This window comes from Erinaceus europaeus, chromosome 14 (genome assembly GCF_950295315.1).
Source record: "Erinaceus europaeus chromosome 14, mEriEur2.1, whole genome shotgun sequence".
Taxonomy (NCBI): Eukaryota; Metazoa; Chordata; class Mammalia; order Eulipotyphla; family Erinaceidae; genus Erinaceus; species Erinaceus europaeus.
In genome coordinates, this window is record NC_080175.1 from 14,164,375 (window position 1) to 14,188,164 (window position 23,790).

General features: G+C 43.5%; 2 protein-coding genes across 20 annotated transcripts in view; one reads left to right on the plus strand and one right to left on the minus strand.

The window, feature by feature from the left end:
* The window catches only part of CASP7 (caspase 7), a 35,231-nt gene extending 29,809 nt beyond the window's left edge, over positions 1–5,422 (minus strand). The window contains exon 1 of the mRNA XM_016186816.2: positions 5,071–5,422. The gene's annotated coding sequence lies outside the window, so the exon portion shown is untranslated. The remainder of the gene's footprint in view (positions 1–5,070) is intronic.
* A 7,818-nt stretch (positions 5,423–13,240) lies between these two features.
* NRAP (nebulin related anchoring protein) overlaps positions 13,241–23,790 on the plus strand; it is a 100,423-nt gene continuing 89,873 nt past the window's right edge. For 16 of the 19 annotated variants that reach the window (XM_060171255.1, XM_060171264.1, XM_060171266.1 and 13 more), the window contains exons 1-4: positions 13,376–13,543; positions 14,108–14,202; positions 15,337–15,424; positions 22,353–22,457. In XM_060171255.1, the coding sequence (XP_060027238.1) occupies positions 13,472–13,543; positions 14,108–14,202; positions 15,337–15,424; positions 22,353–22,457 (360 nt within the window). In that variant the 5' untranslated portion in view covers positions 13,376–13,471. Of the gene's footprint in view, positions 13,544–14,107; positions 14,203–15,336; positions 15,425–22,352; positions 22,458–23,790 lie in introns of all 19 variants that reach the window. The other 3 variants (XM_060171259.1, XM_060171263.1, XM_007519976.3) reach the window with 2 other exon arrangements.

Genomic DNA, 23,790 nt, shown 5'->3' on the forward strand with positions numbered 1-23,790 from the left:
TCAAACCTCACCTCATCTCCTTGGACGTTAAAGGTCTTCATGATCTGACTGAGGAGTGGGCAAACTATAGCTCACCGCCCGGTTTTGTAAATAAGGTTTTATTAGAACATGGCCAACCTTATCCACTCACCCATTGTCTGAGACTGTTCTAACACCACCAGAGCTGAATCGCTGTGACTATAGGGTCAAGCAAAACCTGACCTATCTGCTACTATCAGACCCTTTACCAAAAAGCTATACCAACCCTGCTCGAAGGTAACTTCCAGCCAAGAAGAACCCCCTACTTTAAGAAGTAACAGTAACTATAGTAAGAACAGACACTCACTTTTGTCATTTACTGATTGTTCTATAAGCTCTTTTATTTTAAACAAAATTTTAATAGTTTGTATTTATTTTGGATAGAGAGAGAAAAGGCAAGGCAAGGGGGAGACAGATTGAGAGAGACACCTGTAGCACTGCTTCACTGCTTGTGGAGTTCCTCCCTTTCAAGTGGGTGCTGGGTGCTTGAACGGGGGTCCTTGGGCATTATAATAATATGTGTGTTCAACCAGGTGTGCCACTCCGTTTCTGAGCTCTCAATAAGAGCTGAGTGCTCCCAATGCTTCAAGATAAATCCTACCATACTGCCTTGTGACAGATAAGGGAGCTGAGTTAGAAAAGGTTCAGTAATGTGCTCTAGTCCATACGTTTAGTAACAGTCAGGCTGAGCCTGAAGCCAGCGCCCGCACTCCAGAGCTCAGCCTTCCCCATCACACCACCCAGATTCCCAGTCCCTTGGACACTCAGCTCAGATCAGACTCCACCTGGCTTCACGACTCTTGTCTTTCTGCAAATCACCACCCACAGGCATGCTGGCCAAGCCTTCTTTGCTCAGCCTGCTAGTTCTCCAAGGTCAGAATCCGGCCTATTTAAGCTCTGTAATTCTTTCTGCAGCCGAAGCAACCTCTAACAATCTATTTCATTGGCGCCCTCTCCTGTCTCCTCATGTATTTACAACCCTTGTATCTTGTCTTGTTTATTTCCACTCTGCACTTTGCTTAACTTGGCTAGAGTTGAGTTTGTCACCTTGTAGGTACCGGGCACAGAAAGGGTTTCCTATGCACCTGTGAACGAAATGGAGGGAAACAGAAGATCCAAAGCAAGAGAAGTTCACTACGGGTGATGCCTCTGAGCGGCAGCACAGCTATCCTAGATGCGTTTCCCTATGTCCTTTCTGGTTTCTGGTTTCCCTTCCCTCTGACAGCATGACCCCTTCAGCAGCCCAGGGTAAACACTCAGGCTCCAGTCCCTGCCAGTCTCACCTCTGAGCGCGTAAGGACCCCGGTTTGAGCCCCTGGCTCCCCACATGCAGGGGAGTCGCTTCACAGGCGGTGAAACAGGTCTGCAGGTGTCTATCTTTCTCTCCCCCTCTCTGTCTTCCCTTCCTCTCTCCATTTCTCTCTGTCTTATCTAACAATGACAACATCAATAACAACAACAATAATAACTACAACAATGATAAACAAGGGCAACAAAAGTGAAAATAAATAAATAGATAGCAATTCAAAAATAAGAACTACAGCAAACAAGTCCTGAGACTGTCAGACATTCGCTTGCTATTGCTGTGATCACAGAGAAAAATTGTGGAAGCTATTTTCAATTATGCGATAGACATTTACTGAAATCTGAATGCACTAGACTATGGGCACAGAGCCCAGGATACCCTTGAGAAGTGACCTGGTGTCACTTTCTGGGGAATAGGTGTTGGTAAAAAGCATATCTATATATCACAAATGTCAGGTCTGGTCTGAGCTGAAGTCCCCAGGGGCCCTGACTGAGCCTCAGATGAATTAGGGCAGGTATTTAGAGGAGGAAGTTTCTGCTCTGAGATCTGAGAGAAGGAAGTAGAGGCAGAGGTGGGGTCAGGAGGATCAACATGATCATTAAACAAATGACCCATGCCATGAAAGGAGAGATAAGTTCACACACCCTTTCTGATCATTTGCTTGGCTCCTGACCAAGTGTGGAGGCTGACTGGCACAACTCAGGGGTGAATAGTTTTCCAGAGCTTTCCCTCCAAATAGAAGACCAAAGGATCTCATCCTTGTAGTCTGGCCAGAATTTGGCAATGACTCCCCTCACAGCCCTGCCTGGGTGGGGCACAACACAGGTATCACTTAACTCTCTTGCCCCCCTTCTTAGGGCACAACTTAATCAACTTACTCAACTTCTTAGGACACAACTTACTCAGCTATTAAACATATCTAGCTTCTCCTTCAATGCATTAATGTGTAACATGTATAAAGTACTAATGACACTTGTGAAGTTATGATTATTATCATTGTTTTGAAGATGGAGCACTTAGCCTACTTCTTTATTTTTTTTTTCTTGTCACTAGAAGGTACCAGGTACATGGCAGGCACTCAGTAATTATTTCTGCATCAACATTATATCTGAAGGGGATTTGGAATTTGACATGGGGTAGATGACAGAAACAAAGGGAGGGAGACAGGAGGGCGCGAGAGCCTGGAGGGTGCGAGAGCCTGGTCTGGGCCACCAGCATACCCGCGACTGAACATGCTCCACCTGTCTGCCGGGGAACCCTAAACAAAGTACTCAGTGTCTGAGCCTCAGTCTCCTCCTCTGTCAAATGGAAGAACAATGAAGCCTAAGTCGCAGGTGGGTGTGTGAAGAAGGGGAGCAAGGCAAGGAAAATGCTCAGAATGGCACATGGTGGTCCAAATGCTCAGTAAATATTCTCTGCAACCATCACTGGCCACTGGCCACTCAGACTCAGAAAACAACTGTCAACTTTTCACAGATAATTTTCAATCCCATGGGTATTTTTAAGCAGCTTTTATGGAGCCAGAAAGAAATTTCTAGGTGCTGCCCCTCACCCCATACAGAGTGAGAGAAAATCTATGTGTCAAACATCAAACAGAGGACTGATAACCAAAATACACAAAGAACTCACCAAACTCAATACTAAAAAGACAAACAACACCATTGAAAAATGGGGAGAAATATGAACTGAATCTCCTCCAAAGAAAAAAAAATGCCCAAAGATGATCAGGGAAATGAAATGAAAACAGCACCGAGATGCCACTTTACACCTGTGAGAATGTCCCACATTAGAAAAGACAGAAACACCAACTGCTGGACAGGCTGTAGGGGGGAGGGGACTCTGCTATATTACCTGTAGGAAATGCAAATTGGTCCAGCTCCTTGAAGAAAAGAAACGGACCTGCCTTATGACCCAGCAACCCCAGTCCTGAGGATTTACCCAGAGAACAACATCTATTTTCAAAGACCTATGCACATCTATGTTCACAGTAGCCCGAACACAGAAGCAACCCAGACGCCCAATAATGTATGGCTGGCTGGCTAAGAAAGCTGTAGTACATTTACACAATGGAATACTACGGAGCTGTCAGAAATGATGAGGTTATCTCCTTTTCAATATCTTGGTCAGAACTTGAAGGTATCCTGATGAGTGATATAAACCAGAAAGAGAAAGACCAATACCCAATGACCTCATTTACACGTGGAACTTAAGAATAAAGGACAGTGGGTGGGGAAGATGACTCAATGGTTATGCAAAGCGACCCTCATGCCGGAGGCTACAAAGTCCCAGGTTCAATAGTACCGCCAACACCATAAACCAGAACTGAGCAGTGCTCTAAAAAGAAGAAGAAAAAAAAGACAATAAAGGTAAACTTGGACTGGGTATGGTGTATTTCACCAAAGCTAAAAGAAGAGGGGAAAGGGACACACTGAAGGAACACTGCGGCCCTGGTGTGTCTTCTAGATATCAATTGAGGAGCCATGAGAAGCTGTGCCTATGTATTTCAGACTACACTAGAAACTATTAACCCTCCCCCCAATAAAATAAAATTAAATTAAAAAGAAAGAAATTCCTTTAAGGGCCAGGAGTTAGCTGAGTAACTACAGCTCGAGGCTCCAAATTTGCGCCATGACCTCCTGGGTGCACCGTGGATGGCGCCAGGGGAGCTCCATGGATGGCGGAGCAGTGCTTTGAGGTCTTCCCTTTCCACTCTAACGAAAGCAATGAATAAATCAGCCTGGAGAGACCCTGAGTTCATTTCCCAACAGAGGAAGTGATTTCTTCTAAATGTGCATACTAGCTGTTGGGGTAATTTGTAACATCCGGCAGTTAGACAATCATTTTCCAGCTATAGTTGGAATTTAAGTTTTCCCGTTCCCCAACTATTATGAGGTGGGGGTAACTTGTCTCATCGCTAAGTCAATCTCTCTAAAGGGGTCAAAGAGAGAGAGAGAGAGAAGCAACAACTCAAAGACCATCTCTGGCTCGGAAGATGGAGGGGCTCTCTGCTCAGGGCACTACTAGGAGGTAAACTTTTACTCTTATCAAGGAAGAAACCTCAAAACTGAAAAATTAAGGTGCCTGAAGTCACACAGCTCCAGGAAGGTGGAGATGGATTATGAACCTGCTCAGCTCTAGTTTTTGGTGATGCGAAGGATTGAACCCGGAACTTTGGAGCCTAAGGCAAGAGAGTCTCTTTGCATAACGATGAAGCTATCTACCGGGACCCTGTATCATTCTTATAGAGGGTGAACGTCGGGCTGTGGGCATGTGAAGAGGAAACAAGACGTCAGGTAACAAAGGTTTAGCGTGCACCGGGAAGCCTGGAAATGACCCATACACTACCAACAGCCTAAGGGGCCAAGTGACTTGACTGCCTTGTAAGCAGCAAAGTGAAAACACAAATGTTGGGAGCATGTACACAGCGCCCCCCCCCCCCACTTTCTTTGATCTCTCTCTCTCTTCAGGAGCCCCGGTCAAGCAAGGGTGAGCAGGCTGTGGTCTACACCCCATCACTTCCTTCCATCTTCAAAGCAACCACAAGCCAGTGGGATTCCCGTGGCCATGTGACCCCAGGACCCCCATTCCCAGAGGGGCACAGAGAAGGCTAACTAACACCCATGGGGGGGTGTAGGGTGGGACGCGGGGCTCAGGGCACCGGGCTGTCGGGCCCTTGGCTAGAACCCGTGGCGTTAGCCTAGTGAAGTCAAGGGCCCTTCCTTCCCTCTAATCCCTCCCCGCCTTACTCCTTTCCAAATCCTGGACGGTCTGGAGTGTCCCGGGTCCGAGGGAGGATGCACTGAGCAGAGCGGGCGGCACCGCGGGCGGGGACAGAAGTGCGGCCGTAGCCGTGGCGACCCCGGGCGGGCGGACGGGCTGAGTCGCCCCCGAAGTGCGCTCGGCGGGCCGGCGGGGAGCGGCGCGGGGACCCGGCCCCCAGTGACCGCCACGCTCGGTCCGCGGCCGGAGTCCGCGTCGTGTCCCGCCTCGACGACAATCGGCGGCGACCGGACAAAGCGAAAGTAAAAGCGCCCCCGGACCGGGGGAGGAGCCGCCTCCCCGCAGTCGCGGGCCGGGCTGGGCTGCGGGCACCGCCTCCCGCCCGCCAGGGCCGCGCCGGGTCCGAGAGAGCGCCCCGGGGTCCCGCCACCGCCGCCGGGGGGCGCCGTCCGCAGAGCTGCGGCGGGGAGAAGCCGAGGGCCCACGTGGCGGAAGCGTCTGCAGCGGGGCTGCGGGCTCGGACCCGGGACGCGGGTTCTGCAGAGGTCAGCGCGCTCTGCAACTCAAGTCAGTCTCTCCCGGTCCCCTAGTATCTGACAGACAGACACACACACACAATTCTCTCTCTCTCTCTCTCTCTCTCTCTCTCTCTCTCTCTCTCTCTCTCTCTTTCACACCTGTCTCTTTCTCACTCTCTCTCACACTCGAACCCCGTCCCCTTGTGTGTGTCTGTCTGCTTCTCTCTCTCTCTCTCTCTCTCTCTCACACACACACACACACAAACACACACCTCCCTCTCATAGTCACACCTTCCTCTCTCTCTCTTTCTCTCTCTCTCACACACACACACTTCCCTCTCACATTCACACCTTCCTCTTTCTCTCTCACACACACATACATACACTTCCCTCTCACATTCACACCTTCCTCTCTCTGTCTCTGTCTCTCTCTCTCTCTCACACACACACACACACATACATACACTTCCCTCTCACATTCACACCTTCTTCTCTCTCTCTCTCTCTCTCTCTGTCTCTCTCTGTCTCTCTCTCTCACACACACACACACACACACACACACACACACACACACACACACTTCCCTCTCACATTCACACCTTCCTCTCTCTCTCTGTCTCTCTCACACACACCTCCCTCTCACACACACCTTCCTCTCACATTCACACCTTCCTCTCTCTCTCACACACACACACCCTCACACACACACACACAAACCCCTTCCCCCCTTGTGTCTGTGTCCATATCTCTCTCTCTCACACACACACACACACACACCATGCCTCCTTCCCCTTGTGTCTGTCTGTCTGACTCCCCCTGTCTCTCTCCATCTCTCTCCATCTCTCTCTCTCTCTCTCTTTACAAACCCCTAGGACCCAGTTCCCACGCACAGACTTCTCCAGCCAGACCCTTGACTCCAGTCTGTGTGGGTCCTTTCCTCCTCTGCAGGAGTCCCACAGCCCAGAACTCGCTCCACTCCCAGCACCCTTACCTGTGCTCCTGCAGGTAGGACCCTAACACAGCCTCACCTTCACCTGCTGGGCTGCCAGCTAGGCTGGAGGTAACTCCAGAGTCCTTCTGAGCAACTTGGTAAGCGCCCCCAAGTGTCAGCTATGGGTACCTGAGCTGAGCTAGTTTGGTGGGGGACTGACTGCTCAGTGTTCCACCTACTCTCTTTCACTCACACCCTTGTATTCCACACAGATAGCTTCACTGCACACACACACACACACACACACACACACACACACACACACACACACACAGTATACACACCACCAACACACACACATCATGTTCTACAACTGAAACTTACAATGCTGTATGTCCACTGTGTCTCAATTAAGAAAAAAAAAAGATCCCAAACAACTATAAGAGAATAATTATAATTTTTTAGCTTCTATGAGACTCATGAATCTCTGACTATTTTAAACAGACAACTGAACCAATATAGCTGGACTCTAGGCTGAAGGTTTGTGCCATCTTCCCTCCCTCCAAATACCATATGCTACCATGTCTAGTGTGCTGACATTGGAAGGTGAAGCGGTTGTTATAGTCTAAGGTCATAAAACTGGAACTTTTGAGAACTGGAAGACTTCACTAGTCCATACAGGTTAAAAAGAGGCCAGATAGAGTTCCCTAACCCCTTTGCTTCACATCGCAGTGAAGACACAGGGAGATGTGAGGGCCTAGCAGTGGCACACCTGGTTAAGTGTACATAGTACTAAGTGCAAGGACTCACACAAGAAACCAGGTTCAAGCCCTCGGATCCCCATCTGCAGTGGGGACACCTCAGAAGAGGTGAAGCAGTTCTGCCAGTGTTTATCTCTCTCCCTCTTCCTCTTCTCACAATTATTCTCTGTCTTATTCAATTCAAAAAAATGGCCAGCAGAAGCAGCAGATTCATAGTGCTGGCACCGAGCCCTATCAATAACCCTGGAGACAAAAATAAAAAATAAAAAATAAAACAGGGAGAAGTTGTAGTTAGCAGTCCCAATTAGAGCCTTTTTCAGAACCTAACCATGCTGGCTCTCAGCCTGAACTTCTAGTCTCCCAACTTTAAAGATTACATTCTTTCTGCTATTCCCAGTCTTTTGCGTCTTGTTATAGCAGCCACAGTGGACTAAGACAGGCTGTATTACTCCTTATTTATCAACCATGATCCTAAAGTACTGGGAGGAATCAACTAGGACACTAAGATATTTCTAGAGACTAAAATGATTGCTCTTTAAAGGAATTTGAGTGAGCATATGCTGGCAAATCCAGTAAATCCTACATATTACCACACACAAGGACCAGTGTTCAGTCTTTGGTTCCCAGCTGCAGGCGTATTGTTTGAGATGTGAAAATTCCCTAAAGCAAATACGTTCAAGTAAATTTTGGTTATATAATAAAACACAGTGTTAGAGCTGGAACAAGTCTTAGCAAATGAAACTTTCTGCTTGCTTTCTAGGCAAGACTCCAATGCTGAAGAAGCTGCTCACATCACAAGATTTCTAGTGGCAGAGCCAAGATCAAATTATCTAGAGATGCAGTTTTTCAGGGGTCAGGTGGTGGCACAACTGGTAAGTGCACATATTATACTATTCCAGGACCGTTGTTCAAGCCCCGGGCCCCCACTTACAAGAGAAGGGAAACTTCATGAATGGTTAAACAGTGTTGTAGGTATCTGTCTCTCCCTCTCTGTCTTTCCTTCCTTTAATTTCTCTCTTCTTCTATACAAAATAAATAAATAAATAAGCAAATAAATAAATAAAATAAAAAAGTAAATTTATAAAAAAAAAACCACCCAAATTTTCTGTCCCCAAAAAGATTCTGACAGAACTCATCATTTGCAAATGTTTGAAGTAAAAGATATTTCTAGTTGACTCAGATAGGTAGTTTGAAGGGAAACATATTTTTTAGTTCTTCATTGTGGTCTGACATGGGGGATTCCAGTAGTACTTTGCAGTGGAGGGTCATCACAGTGTAAACAACTAGAACTATGAAAATGTGGACAAGAGGAATTTGAAAATTTTCCACTCAATTGTACTTCCCTCGCCATGAGCCCCTTCCAGCTCTACTTGTCCCCAGCCCAGGAAAAGGCCTGCACAGCAAGAAGATTTTACTGTCCACATTTGAGTTAGTCTTCTCTGCAGACAGACAAAACCTGAGAACGATGAGGTCTGAACCGATCTCTAAGCTTTCCTTCCCCATCCTTCTTCCCACCAACCTCCACAGGAGAACTAGGATTTGGATGCAGCTCAGATTTGAGAACAGTCTCTTCAATTGTTCTCTGGGCCACTTGTGGCCTGTTTGTGTGTGGCATATAAGCTAAGGATGCTTACTTAAATTTTTTAATTGATTATTTATTTTTGCTATCTTGATTTCTTTATTTGGATTAAAAACAGCCAGAAATGGGGAGGGAAGGGAAAGAGACAGAGACACCTGCAGACCTGCTTCACCACTTGTGAAACTTTCCCTCTGCGAGTGGGGACTGGGGGCTTGAACCCGGATCGTTGCACATTGTAACGTGCACTCAGCCTGATGTGTCACCACCAGGTCCTCTTACTTTAAGATTTAACTTAATTTAATTTAGTTATTTATTTTTAAAATAAAGAACAGAGACTCAGAGAGAGAGAGAGAGTAAAAGACACCAGAACATCAAAGCTTCTCTCAATTAGATGGGGGCCAGAGTCAAACCAGGATTGTTCACGTGTCACATCATCCAAGAGAGCTACTTCACCTGCTGGGAAATTATGCAGAAGCAGTCACATCTGCCATGTTGTCCCCTCAGGCTACTGCTAGTTCCCGTGAGAGTTGGGACATTCTGGGAGCGCCTGTTCCACCATGTTGTGCCCTCAGGGCATTGTCTATTTCCCCCGTGATATTTGGAGTGCTTTGGTCACTCCTCCCCCTTCCCATTCTCAGGAGAGTTATTATCTTATCCTGGAGTGCTATGGTTACTCCTCCCCTTTCCCATTCTCTCGAAAGCTACTCCTATAAAAGCCCTTCTTCTTCGGCACCTCTCTCTCTTGCCGTCGCTTCACTTCGGTGTTCAGATGCAGGAAAGGTCACTGTGTGAGGCGGCCATTTTCATTACCTCCACGTGGCCCAACCTGCTTCTCTCACACCCAACTCTGAGGTGCCAGCGCAAATAAAGATTTGTGTTCCCTCTTCGCTCCGGATCTCCTCTCTCCCTTCTCCATGGCACAGAACGACATTCACCAGGCCAGGGTGCTTACTTTATTTAAGAGAGAAAGAAAGAGAGAGAAAGAAAGAAGGGAAGAGAGAGAGCTTTGGTATCTTCCCCCACTCCCATGCGTCACTTCTGTCATCTCACACCCACAAACAGGGAGAGCATTGGAGATGATTCAGAGGTGGGGAGAGTGACCTCATCTTCTGGATGATAGAATCAAGGCACAAAAAGATCTGGACCTGCTGAAGCCAAGAGGCCACCACCAGCAGGGGGAAATTTAAGACCTGAAGGAGTGCTCTAGTTAAGTTAAAAAAGGAAATCAGCTGTCTACATCTTGAAAATGACAGTCATTTCTGAGCTGTATGTGTTCATGTGTGTGTATGTGGGGGGAGGTTCATTGATCACAAACTATGAGTTCACTTAAAAAGAAAAAAGCAATATGGGACAGCATTGGCAGGTAATTGGCAAATAATAACATTCAGATCAAAGGGTGACAGGGCTCTGCTATGGGCAGTAGTAGAGCTCAGGACTGTAAGCATGAAGTCCCAAGTTTGATCCCCAGCATACGCCTATGATGCTTTGGTTCTGTCTTTCACTAACAAACACACCTTAGATAAAAAGAAACCTCAGAACTCATGATTCTACTGATCTGGCTCCCTACTGATTGCATAGGCCAGACCCAGCTGATTGGACAACTTACCACGTACTTCTCAGGAGTCAGTTTCTAACCACAGAACCTCACCTGCTATTTCCTTCCTCTAGTTTTATTATTTTAACTAATAAACAAATCATTGAGATAGAGTCTAAAGAGTTCCACCATTTTATGCAATGCTTAGGATTGAACGCAGGGCCTCTCATATGTAAGGCACATGCTCCTCCATGGAATTATCTCTCTGGCTGTTGGCCTCACCTGTTTTAGGCCTTTTGCTTGCTTGACAGCGGTAGCCATCCACTCTGTGCAACCTCTGGCCATCTGCACATGGATACAACCAACAGTGCCTTTGGCCTCCTACTGGCCCTACGCTATTGAGTAGGAGGTGCTAGAGTCATAGCGGTCGTATGGGCATGTGGTGGAGTTAATACACAATGAGGCAACACTTTCAGCAACTGAACATGGAAGCCAACAGTCCCTTACCCTTCTTCCTCCCATAGCTGTTCCAGAGCAGCAGTGACTTATTTGGCTTCTGGGAATAGCAGTAGGCTAGCCGATGCACTTTGTATCAGGTGGTGCTTCATTGAGAAGAATCCCTTATATGAAATCTTCCATTTCCTGCCTCCTTCTGTTGTCTGGGACTAAACCTTTGAGTCAAGACCTCGTATATTAGCCTTTACTTGGTTCTATTTGCTGGAGAGCTCCTATTAAGAGAGATGTCTGAACCAGTGCTGAGGGCCAAAAGAGTATTTGTGTTCACTGGTCATGCTTGGTCAGCCTTCTGTCTACACTGTGACAGGGGAGGGATCTTCTTTAAACTACTCCATCACCAGTTCCATAGGGGTGTTTCTCCTCACCATGCTTATTGCTTAACAAGTGTCATTTAAAAGCTGAAGTGATGGGCTGGCAAGATAGCTCACCTCAGTAGTGTGCCTGCCTTGTCAAGTACATGACCCACGATCCAGCCTGGTCCCCACAGTAGTGGGGGAAGCTTTGGTGCTGTGCTATTTTTCCTTCTGCCCCATTGTCTCTGCCTCTCTCTTTATCTAGCACTTTGGTGTGTAATCAGTTACCACCGAGATGGGCATGACTTTTTGTTGAAATGGAATATTTTTTGGAGGGAAGTACACCTGGGATTCCTCATTTCTCTTGGATCAGGATAAAGTTCTTTCTCTGTGAGTAGTGGAGAAAGCCCAGTTCCCTGTACAGAATTTTGTTTTGGCTGGGTCAGTTCTCTTTGGCTCAGACGTCTGCCTGCATCGTTTTTCACCCTGAGTCCACAATCCTTGCCAATCCTTTTTTTTTTTTTTTTAATTTTAGTCCTTCTTTTATTTGCCAGTAGTCCTCTTCGAGAAGAGATAAGCTTCGGTTCCCGCTTCCCTCCTCTGAGGGACCTCAAATTTTACTTCTTAGTGTCGTCTGAATGCTATTCTTCCTCATTTATTTGTTTGCAGTTTCAATTCCTCCCCCTCTCCAGCACAGTACAAATGTTTTACAGATTTCTCTCCACCTGGAGTCCCAAGCATAACTTTCTCAGAGCATTTAGGCCAGGGGTCACTAATTGGTAGTCCGCCCAGCAAAGTCTGCCTGTCTTCCACTTCATCATTTGATTCCAGCTGTTCTCCAAGAGAGAATTGTAGATCTCTAGCTTTTCTGGAAGCATCAGAATGTTTGGCAGAGCTGGGTCCTGACCCCCTTGTGTCTGCTTGACTGAGACTGGGATATGATTGCTGTTTCAGATGGAGTATGAGCCCTTCTGTTTGGGGTGGTCCCTGCCATGATCTATGACTTCTTTACCTCTGACCCCTGTGAGCCTTTTGGTGAGAGTGTGAATCTGTTTTATTCAGGTGCCTCTCCCATGTCAGATCTTATTCTAGGAACAGGGGACGTAGAAATGACAGAATCAAGAATCATGTTTAGCTGGATCTTATTTCCTGATGGAAGGGAGAGAGGATTTGAAAAAGTCGAAGCAATGCTACTAAAGATATCATCTTGGGCAGGGGTAGATAGCATAATGGTTATGCAAACAGACTGTCATGCCTGAGGCTTTGAAATCCCAGGTTCAATCCCCTGCACCACTGTAAACCAGAGCTGAGCAGTGCTCTGGGTAAAAATAAAATAAAATTAAATTAAAGAACATCTTCTGGTGCCCCCTATGTGGAGGAGTAGAAGGCAGAGTGAGAGGAACATCAGGTAGTGAGTTAGGATGATATTCTAGTCAAATGTGAAGGTTTTTCCAGAAGACCTTACATTATGTTCAGAAGGTCTTCTTAGATATGAAATTGAGGTCACTGAGGAGTTTGGAGGCTGAGGGCAATGAGGAAGAGATGACTTGTCTTCAAAGTCCATAAATAAAAAAATAAAATGAAAAGGGGGGATGGCAAAGCAGACAGATGTTCTGGAATAGTCCAGATTAGTCTAGAGACCAAGACACCAAGAGTTCTCATTTGTCTATATTTTTGCCTCCCAGCAGAAGCTAAACACAGACTAACATCTCAGTAAGTTTTCAGTCTCCGCAAGAGAAAGTATTTTTAAAAGATAGAGTTAATGATATGGCACTTATCTTCCCCACCCCCCCCAGTGAATCAATCCTGTTTCTTTCCTATATTCTTGAGAACTGCCCAGAGTCATAGGACTCAGCACAAGCTTTTTTAAATTTGATTGTTGGAAGGGGGTGTGGGGTCTAGCTTTGGGCTCTTTTCTTGGGCGATGATCGAAGTTGGTATTAAACTACTACACACAGCCAGATCACACACCGGGCATGGGTCATCCACATAATGCCGTTGTGAGTTCACTCTTCTATTTCAAGAAGCATGTCAACTAGAAATACTTCCACCTTACTTCCCAGGCGCATGCGTGCTTAGCAAGTGGCCAAAATAGCCTTTGAGTAAGTGGCAGCTTTAAAAAGCCATCCAGCTGCTGACTTCAAGTTAGAAGGTCAGCAAAGGAAAGTAGAAGTTGGATTCCAGAGGCTTGAGGAGCAGTTGTCTGGGTGCAGGAGACTTAAACAACTCGACAGGGGATTCGCCTTGCAATTTTTTTCTGGTGCCCATCTTTGTTTTCTGTCTTTGGACGTCAGGATGAATGTGCAGGCTTGCTCTAGGTGTGGCTATGGAGTGTATCCTGCTGAGAAGATCAGCTGTCTAGATCAGGTTAGCAGACATTTTTTGGCCTTGAAAATTAATCTTCTTGTGGACGTGTGATTTTTTTCTTATTTGAACACACAAAGATATATTTCCCATCTTTCTTCTGTTTGATCCAATTCTGGTTTCTATATAGGCTTGAAAAATATTATCTGCTGATTTAATATATTTCAGCTAGAGCTTGTGTATGTTTGAAAATCATTGTTTTATTCCTTAAGCTCTCTATTTTTTTTATTAAAAGAGAGATAGCCGTGTGTGTGTGTGTGTGTGTGTGTGTATGTGTGCATATACATATATATGTTTAAATATTATTTATTTACTATTGGGTATAAACAGAAATTGAGAGAGGAAGGGGAAATACACACACACACACACACACACACACACACACACACACACACACACACACACACACAGAGGAACTTGTAGGACTAGGGGTTAGAACCCAGGTTCTTGTAATTAGTAAGGTGTTTACTCAACCAGGCTCAAATTTTTATCTGAAAATTTGTAAGAATCTTTAGTCTGGGGTAAAAAAAAGGGAATTTTGCTAAATCTTTTCTATCTGATTTATAGATATGGCACAAAGCATGTTTTCACTGTGAGGTGTGCAAGATGATGCTGTCAGTTAATAACTTTGTGAGTCACCAGAAAAGGCCCTACTGCCATGCGTAAGTGTCAAATGTTCCCTCCCATCAACACCTGGACTTTATTATTATTTTTTAACCAATAATCCATCAGAGGTTCAAAATACACACTTTAGGGCTAAATCCAAGAATTGAGCTCCCCCACATTTTCACTTAGAGTCACTTGAGGAGCCCTCAGGTGGATTTTATGCAGTGGGAAGAAAACTGAAAATTTTACATTATTTTATTTTATTTTTATTTTAGTCTTTATTTGATAGGATAGAGAAAAATTGAGAGGGGAGGGGAGGTGGAAAGGGAGGGAGGGTGAGAAAGAGAGAGAGAGAATGAGGGAGAGAGAGATGCCTGCAGGTAAGGACTGGAAATTTGAGCCCGGATTAATGCAAGCACGCTGTAACCAATGTGCTCAACTGGGTATGCCTGTTCCCTAATTTCACATTTTTAAAAGACCTCTGTTTATTTACGAGCCAGAGAAAGGCCAGAATACTGCTGTGCTAGAGATGAAATCAAGACTCATGCATTTATGTCCTGTGTTCTACTTACTAAGCGACCTTCCTGGCTACTAAGATTCCTTGTAAATAAAAGATTGAATCTATCCACACACCAAATTGTTAACTCTCTCATAATAAGCTATGTGACTGCCATGGATATGCATCGATAGCTTGAAGACTTAAAAGAATTTTTTCTTTATCTTTATTTATTTATTGGATAGAGACAGCCAGAAATTGAGAGGGAAGGATGGGATAAGAGGAAGAGAGACAGAGAGACACCTGCAGCACTGCTTCACCAGTTGTGAAGCTTTCCCCCTGCAGGTGGGGACCAGGGACTCGAACCCAGGTCCTTGAGCATTGTAACATGTGTGCTCAACCAGGTGCTCCACCACACGGCCCCTGAGCTTGAAGACTTTTTCAGATACAGTTTTTAGTTTTTTAGCAAGCTTTAGAGTTATTGTTTCCAGTTCAATTTGGTCTTTTTAAGCTGTACACACTGAATGTATTTGACTTGCTTTATTTTCCCTGCAAGACTCATTGCCTTGAAAATCATGACTTTAGCTTTAAAATATTATAGTTATGGCTTAAAAATGATCAATTTTTAGAATAGTCCCTCATTCCTGTTGGATAAAGCATGGTTCTAATTTTGGTTTACATCTAAATTTTGTAGCCATAACCCCAAGAACAACACTTTCACAAGTGTCTATCACAGTCCATTAAATCTGAATGTGAGGACGTCTCCAGGGGCCATCCATGGGGTAAGTTACTGAATCTTGAGTTTCAAAAGAACCTTTTAAGAAACTTTTTTTGTTGTTGTTGTTGTTCAGAAACTTGTTGAGTTTTGAAGCATTTCTGTCTAGATGTGAAATTACCTTTCTTATCCATACACATACACAGAGCATCTAAGTAACAAATATTGCTGTTGTACTACCACAGTGTAGAGAACAATACCAGGACTGTCTAGTTTGAATATCTAAACTCCTTGTATCAGTTGTAATTTCTCTATGTTTGCCAGCACTGGACACATTGACAAAAATGGCTCCTCCATACAGTAGGTACTTAATGCTTGAAACAACGTTTGTAAAGTGGGGAGAAGATCTTTCTTACTCCTGTAATATTTTGGCTCAGAAAACTAAAAACTTCTTGTTTTGTACTCTTGAATCTCTGAATTCAAAAATTTTTAAGATGATTTCCAGTTTCTCTTCCCCCATAAGATAAGAATAGGTTAAAGATATTCAGATTGAGAAGGAATGTTTGGGTAGACAAGGAGGTCATGTTAATAAACTAACCTCTCTTGGAAACTCACCAGATGAGTTTTGTCAAATAACTAAGTAGTGATTGAATGCCTCTGTTTATTAAATGATGAATCATGGAGCTCCCTTTCCCCCACACTCCACCAGAGGTTGTTCTGTGGGGTAGAATTATAAGCTTTCTAAAATTAGCAAATTTCATATGAGGGGAAGGCTCTCTAGCAATCTGCATGTCTAATATGAATCACCTCATGCCACTCTCCCGCCTGCTCAGACCGCCTGAGTGCCTCAGGAAAATTTGTGTTAGATTGTTCTCTTATTCTGTCACTCATTACATATACCACCAAAAAGCTGATTTTGATAGGGGATTTGCACGGATTGTAAACTTTTTATTAAAGAAAAAATCAACATATAGTTTTTCCTGTAGGATTGCTTCATTTAATGAATATGCATGTTAACCCCATGTAGTAGGCATTACTATTATTCTTTTTGTTAGTTACCAGAAATACATGCAGAATTGCTTCTTATTCCATTGATTCCTAAGGATTTGTCGGTAAGGTTGGGATACAGCCTGTTCGGAGACTGACCTTGCTGTGTTTGAGACCCTGGGTTCAAACTCTGACATCATATGTGAGCATCGTGGGTGGCACTATGGGAGCTCCATGGATGGTGGAGTGGTGCTGTGGTGTCTCTCATCTCTCTCTGCCTCACTCTCTCCAGATCAATAAGGAATCAAAGAAAACAGGCTGAGGAGATGGTATCGTGCACATGCTTGAGATCTTGGTTTCATTCCCCATGGCTATATAAACAAAAACAAAAACCCACACGCATTAATCCTAAATTATTGAGAAGGCTAATTCTTTTAAAAGGTTTTTTCTTTTTCATCTCAATGTTTAAGGCACCCACATGCAATTGTAGTGAGACCTGATTTAATTCTTGTTTTGACTTTAAAAAATTAATAATAATTTTGACTGACTTTGAGGTAACCTTGGTTTAAAAGCATATGAATGTCTTAGAAGTACAATTTCTCACCTCCTCGAAATGCTTTCCATTCCCCTTACTGTCACCAAAGCACCAAAACTCCTTCAGCACAGTTCTTTGGGCTACAAATCCCCATAGCCCACCCCTTTTAAAACAACTGATTTTTCATTATTTTATTTATAAAATGGAAACATCGACAAGACCATAGGATAAGAGGGGGTGCATTTCCACACATTGCCCACCCCCAGAGCTCCATATCCAATCTCCTCCCAGATAGCTTCCCTATTCTTTATCCTTCTGGGAGTATGGACCCAGGATCATTGTGGGGTGCAGAAGGTGGAAGGTCTGGCTTCTGTATTTGCTTCTCCACTGAACATGGGCATAGGCAGGTTGATCCATACTCCTAAACTATCTCTTTCTTTATTTCTTTCTTTCCCTAGTAGGGCTGGGATCTGGGTAGATGGGGCTCCAAGACACATGGAGGGGTCCTCTGCCCAAGGAAGTCAGCTTTGCATCATGGTATCATCTGGAACTTCGTGGCTGATCAAACAATTGAGGTTTACAGATCAAACCAGTGGGGTTTACAGTTAACAATACTTACATACTTTCCTCATATTTGGGAGCTGCTCTTTTCCCTGATCCAGCTTTCTAGCCCTTTTTACCAACTTTGACACTATCTCCCCAGACAATAACCTAGGTCCACATGCATATTAGATGTCAGGCTCAGGCAAAAACTAGTAAAGTCATGGGTCCTCTGGAATATATCTAAAACAGACCTACTAGCTTTTTCCAAAATGGAGACCCCAATCTTTATCTGCAAGATTCATGTCCTTAGGTTCATGATTAGTCAACAATTTCTGCACTATCTCATAACTCTTTTTCAGCCACCAGGTTCAAGATGATACCATAACCCCTTGTTAGCCACAGTTATATTTACTGTGTCCATAGTCTCCATTGAACTTTGCTTATTTTCCTGTCTTTGTCTCTCCTTATGAGTGAGGTACTTCTATATATACATTTCATGTGAGTCCCTTTAGTATTTGCTATAGAGCTTCTTTAGAGGTGGTAATTTCCTTCAGGGGGTGCTGGTCTAAAAACCTCTCTTCATGACTCTTTCAAATATGATTGACAATCTTACAGGATAAAATACTCTCTCTTTTTTTTTTTTTGCCTCCAGGGTTATTGCTGGGGCTTGATGCCTGCACTATGAATCCACTGCTCCTGGAGGCTATTTTCCCCATTTTGTTGCCCTTGTTGTGGTTATTATTATTGTTGTTATAGCTGTTGTTGTTGTTGGATAGGACAGAGAGAAATTGAGAGAGGAGGGGAAGACAGAGAGGAGGAGAGAAAGACAGACAACTGCAGACCTGCTTCACTGCTTGTGAAGGGACCCCCCTGCAGGCAGGGAGTTGGGGGCTCAACCCAGGATTCTTAATGTGGGTCCTTGTGCTTTGTGCCATGTGCGCTTAATCCGCTGTGCTGTCGTCCAGCCCCCTAAAATACTCTTTTGTGGAAGTTTTTTTCTTTTGAAATATATATTTTTAATTTCTCTATTGAGAAATTAATGTTTTCCATTTGGAAATATTTTTATTCATAATTCCACAGTGTTTACAAAGCTATAAGATTTCAGGAGTATATTCTCACCAATACACGTAGTTACCACACCCTTCCCCAACATCCTGTACCACACACTCTCCATAACCACTTTACTTCTCAGAAAGTTCAGGATACAAGTTTGGATATTATCATTATTATTTACAACTGTGCTTACTTTAGCTATCTATATTTCACATGAGTAAAGGAAACTGTTCCAAAGATAAAAGGTCAACCAATAAACTTGGAGAAGATATTTGAACATCACACATCTATCAAGAGATTGATATAGAGAATTAATTTTAAAAAATCAAATATATCAATAACAAAAAAAAAGAAGAACAACTCGGTTACACAACAGACAGAAGATCTGAATATACAATTTTCTAAAGAAGACATTCAGGTGGCCGATAGGCATAGGGATAAATGCTTACAATAACTCTTAATGTACTAAATATTCTGTTATGTTCTTTATGTAAGTATCTCATTTATTCTTCACAAGAACCCTCTGAATGTTATCCATGTGTGGATAGACTGAGTCTTGGAGAGATAAAGTGACTTGCGCAGGTTGACCCAGCTAGTTGAGTAGGTATAAGTCCAAATCTGTCTGACTTACAACCCATGTCCAGAGCTATTTCATTGGCCTATTTCCATAGAACTAGAGGAAATTAAAAATAGCACTAGCTTGTGTTTTCAAATGTTTCTGCAGTTGTGTGGCCAGTCTGACAGAATAAACACAAGGAGATATACTTCTACAACACTTGTGCTTGTATATATCACACACTCTATAAAAAGATCTGTGTCATCTGTATTTTCCACTCTCAGGCCTCATTCTGCATGACCCCACCTGAGTATCTCATAACAAATCACACACTGTTTACTTTTCCTTGAGTTAGTACTGGATTCACTCTCTGTTCACTATGTGTGACAGAGTCCATCTGAAGGGAGACCAGGACTATCGCTGGTTATGTTTCCAGGCACAGAAAGTGGTGTGAGCTGCCCAGACATCTTGTGTGTGTTTGTGTGTCTGTATGTGTATGTTTGTTTGCATCAATGTGTATATGTATTCATATGTATAAACATATAGAGTCTGTGTATGTGTGTATAGCTGTGAATATCTGAACATGTGTCTACATATATATATGTGGTATATATGTACATGTGCACATCCATGTGTGGCTGTATGTATATTTGTGGAGGGGTGCATGTATGTGGTTTGTGTCTATGTGTGTATGTGTCTTGTACATCTGTGTACATATGGCATGTGTGTATACCTGTGTATATCAAATAATTGAGCTCACTTTATCTTCCTTTTCTATCAGATGAACAGCCCCATACCTTCTAGGCCCTCAAGCTTATAACCACCCTGATGAGTGTGATGGGGTATTTTCTTTTTTTTTTTCTTTTTAAAATATTTTTTCTAAACTTTATTTATTTATTATTGGATAGAGACAGAGAGAAATTGAGGGGAAGGGGAGATAGAGAATGGAGAGAGACAGAGAGACACCTGCAACCCTACCCACCACTTGTGAAGCTTTCCCCTTGCAAGTGGGGACCAGGCGCTTGAACACAGGTCCTTGTGCACTGTAGTGTGTGCACTTAACCTGGTGTGCCACCGCCTGGCCCTGACGGGGTATTTTCTTACCCCCTCACTTCTGTCTCAGGGACTTTGCCAATAGAATAAAAACAATTCATTGTGCATGCACTGAATTCTTGCGTGATGGTGGTAAAGAATAAAAGGAAAAATATTGAGTTGAGTTGGCATTTAAAGCAGCTCAGAATTTTTTGTTTCCTAAATGCCAGTCTTTTAAAAACAAATGCATAAATGTTTACTAAGTGAAAATTTCCTGTTTGGGAGGTGTGAATAGAAATTTTAGAAGAAAAAATCTAGGTTCTCTTCTATTCAGAGAATGAACATTATCCCTGAATACTTCCTTACCCTGCTAGGAATATGTGTGCCCCTCCCTTCCTACTCCTTTATAATAAATTCAAGAAAGATCTTTGGGAGTGTGAAGAGAGCACTCCCCAACGCTTTATTTATATTGTACAGAGGCAGGAAAATAAAGACTATCTACTCTGACTACGTGCTTCCTATTCCTTAAGCCAGGCTTATCAAGAAGGGCAATTTTACAACTTACTCATGAGATGTGAGGACTTTTTTTGATTACCACAACTGACAGGGAGGGGTACTGTTGACACTTGATAGAGAGAGACCTTCGATAGCACTAAATATCCCAAGATTCTCAAGACATCCCCCACAACAAAGAATAACTAGTCCTAAATGTCAGTAGACAATAAGGAAATATTCAGACAGTAGTCTTAAATGTCAGTAGCCTCAAGTCTATGTCAGGTTCTTGACGGTTTCCATAGATTAGAAAAAAATCTACATTTTGTAGCTGAATTCAACTGCAACAATCCTATAAATTCAATAGCAGAAAGTTCCCTTGGCAAGAAACTAGAATGCTTGGCTTCTAAGTCTGTCTCTGCTGACCTTCTAAATGATTCTAATAAGTTCACTTCTTTCCTTTGGGCTTCTTTCTTATCTGTAAAAATAAGAATTTAAACTTTGGCTTGTTGAAATTATGAACTTCTGAGCCACCTCTTAGACTCTGCTATTTATGAGATTTGTTTCTAGTCATAAGACCTCTTTGGTGTTTTTTTTTTAATAGATCTTTCAATTTCGAAAAATACTTTGCCTTCCTAAAGTCGTGATGAACCTGTTCTTATCAAATTGATCTACACATTCAAAGCCAGCTCAGTCAAAATCTGGTCATTTTTTTTGAGAAATTAACAAACTGATTCTATCGTTCACATGAGCATACAAAGATTTCAAAATTGCCAATGCGTTCTAAAGAACTAAAAAGAATAATGTAGATTATCAGATTTTCAACTTATTGCAAAAGTGGTCATAGTTACCTCACTGTACTGTTGGTATAGGAATAGACAAATAGCCCAGTGGAACCTAACACAAAGTCTGTCAAGGGAACTATGTGTATGCAGTCACTTGAATTACAAGGGCATCTCTGCAATTCAATGTAGTAAGACTGATTTTCTTTATTTTAATTTTTTAAAAATATTTATTTATTTTCCCTTTTTGTTGCCCTTGTTGTTTTTCATTGTTGTTGTAGTTATTATTGTTGTTGTTGATGTCGTAACTGTTGTTGGATAGGACAGAGAGAAATGGAGAGAGGAGGGGAAGAAAGAGAGGGGGAGAGAAAGACAGACACCTGCAGACCTGCTTCACCGCCTGTGAAGCGACTCCCCTGCAGGTGGGGAGCCGGGACTCGAACCGGGATCCTTATGCCGGTCCTTGCGCTTTGCGCCATGTGCGCTTAACCCTCTGCGCTACCGCCCGACTCCCTAAGACTGATTTTCATATATGTCACTGGAGTAATTTGTTATTTGTAATGAGAAAAAAAGAGCTTTGACATGGAGCTCAACCCTAAAGACATTTAAGATAAAGTTACAAAACATAGGAGAACATCTACTTGAATTTGGAAAGCCGGCCATTTTAACCAACTCTCTGGGTGACTGTTGCAGAGATGCAAGATGAGAGCTGCTGCCCCGGTGTCTGGTGTTTTCTGAGATTTCTTCCCTTTGAATTCTTACTGGTGATATGCTCATAGAGCCGTCAAGTCTTGTTAATTGCACAGCTGAATAGAATTCTGCACACAGCAGGTGCTCATGGTTGACAGGACAGCCGAAGCTATGGTGGGACTGACAATAGTACAGTGTACATTGTGGTTTAGCTAAGGAGCTTTGCAGTTAAGGCTGAGGACCATCTGCCAATTTTTGCTGTGTATTATTTACCGTTTCCTGTGACTGTGATAGAAACATCGCTGATGACATCTTCATCACACAGGTGGTTGTCCAAGATAATGGTGGACAATTTAAATCGGTTTTTCACTGGGACATGAAATCCAAGGATGGAGCAGTGGCGTCCAACAGGCAACCCCAGGTGAATGAGGTGAGAGAAGAGTCACTGCTGGGTGTGGAGAAAGAGGAAAGAATAGTACACTTGCTGTTACTTTTAGAAGTCAGTTAGGCTTTCTGGTACCCAGTGTGTCATTCCACCTGTCTATAGAAGGCCTTCGTCAACATCTCCTAGCACACCTGTTATCTCTCTCTCCCTCTCTCTCTCTCTCTCTTTCTCTCTCTCTCCAAACTGATACTGATAGTTATTGTCCTCCAATAGTATAGGGCTTACTATGGAGACTGTAAATAATACCATAATGGTTTTTAAGTGATTTTATTGTTGGAACTCAGATCTAGCTGGGAGCAGCCAGAAGAAGAAGTAGCTGCTACTTCCATTTCCAGCAGTTAACCTAGAGGCTTCCCCTTACCTCCACCCCTGGAAACTTGTCTTTCAGACTCAGTGTCTGCATGACTCCACTATTTCTAATGCCTTTTTTAAAAATAGAGAACAAGATACTGGTAGAGAGGGAGAGAGAAAGGGAGAAACAGAGATAAAGAGAGACACCTGTATCACTACTCATGAAGCTTTCCCCCCTACAGGTGAGGACCAGAGGTTTGATCCTGGGTCCTTTAAAAAAATTTTTTTATTGATTTAATTTATTTACTCCCTATTGTTGCCCTTGTTGTTTTATTGTTGTTATTGATGTTGTTGTTGTTGGATAGGACAGAGAGAAATGGAGAGAGATGGGGAAGACAGCAAGGGAGAGAGAAAGATAGACCCCTGCAGATCTGTTTCACTGCTTGTGAAGCGACTCCCCTGCAGGTGGGGAGCTGGGGGCTCGAACAAGGATCCTTATTGCACTTCACGCCACGTGCACTTAACCTGCTGCACTACTGCCCAACTCCTGATCCTGGGTCCTTATACATGGTAGTGTATACATTACCTGATGCGCCACCATCTGGCCCCAGCCTGGAGGTTTGTGGGTCAACATACAGGTTACCTAGATGCCTCCTTATCTAATAACCCAGTTGTAGTTTTTATTTAGCTGGTGTATGGCCTTTTCTCTTTTACTTGGATCAGGGGTCTCTGGAACATGTAGAGCTGTAGATATTTTTTCAGTTCTGCATTTTTTTTAACCTAAAAAAAGGTTAAAAAATTTGAATTTTATTTGAATTTCACAAGCTCACAGAATAAGGTAGCAGGCTACAATAACTACACAGTTCTGGCTCACTGCCTCTGTCTCTCCTTAATTTTTATTTATTGGATATAAACAGCCAGAAATTGAGAGGGATGGGGATGTGAGAGAGGGAGAGAGACAGAGAGACACCTGCAGCCCTGCTTCACCCCTTGCAAACCTTTCCCCCGCAAGTGGGACCAGGGGCTC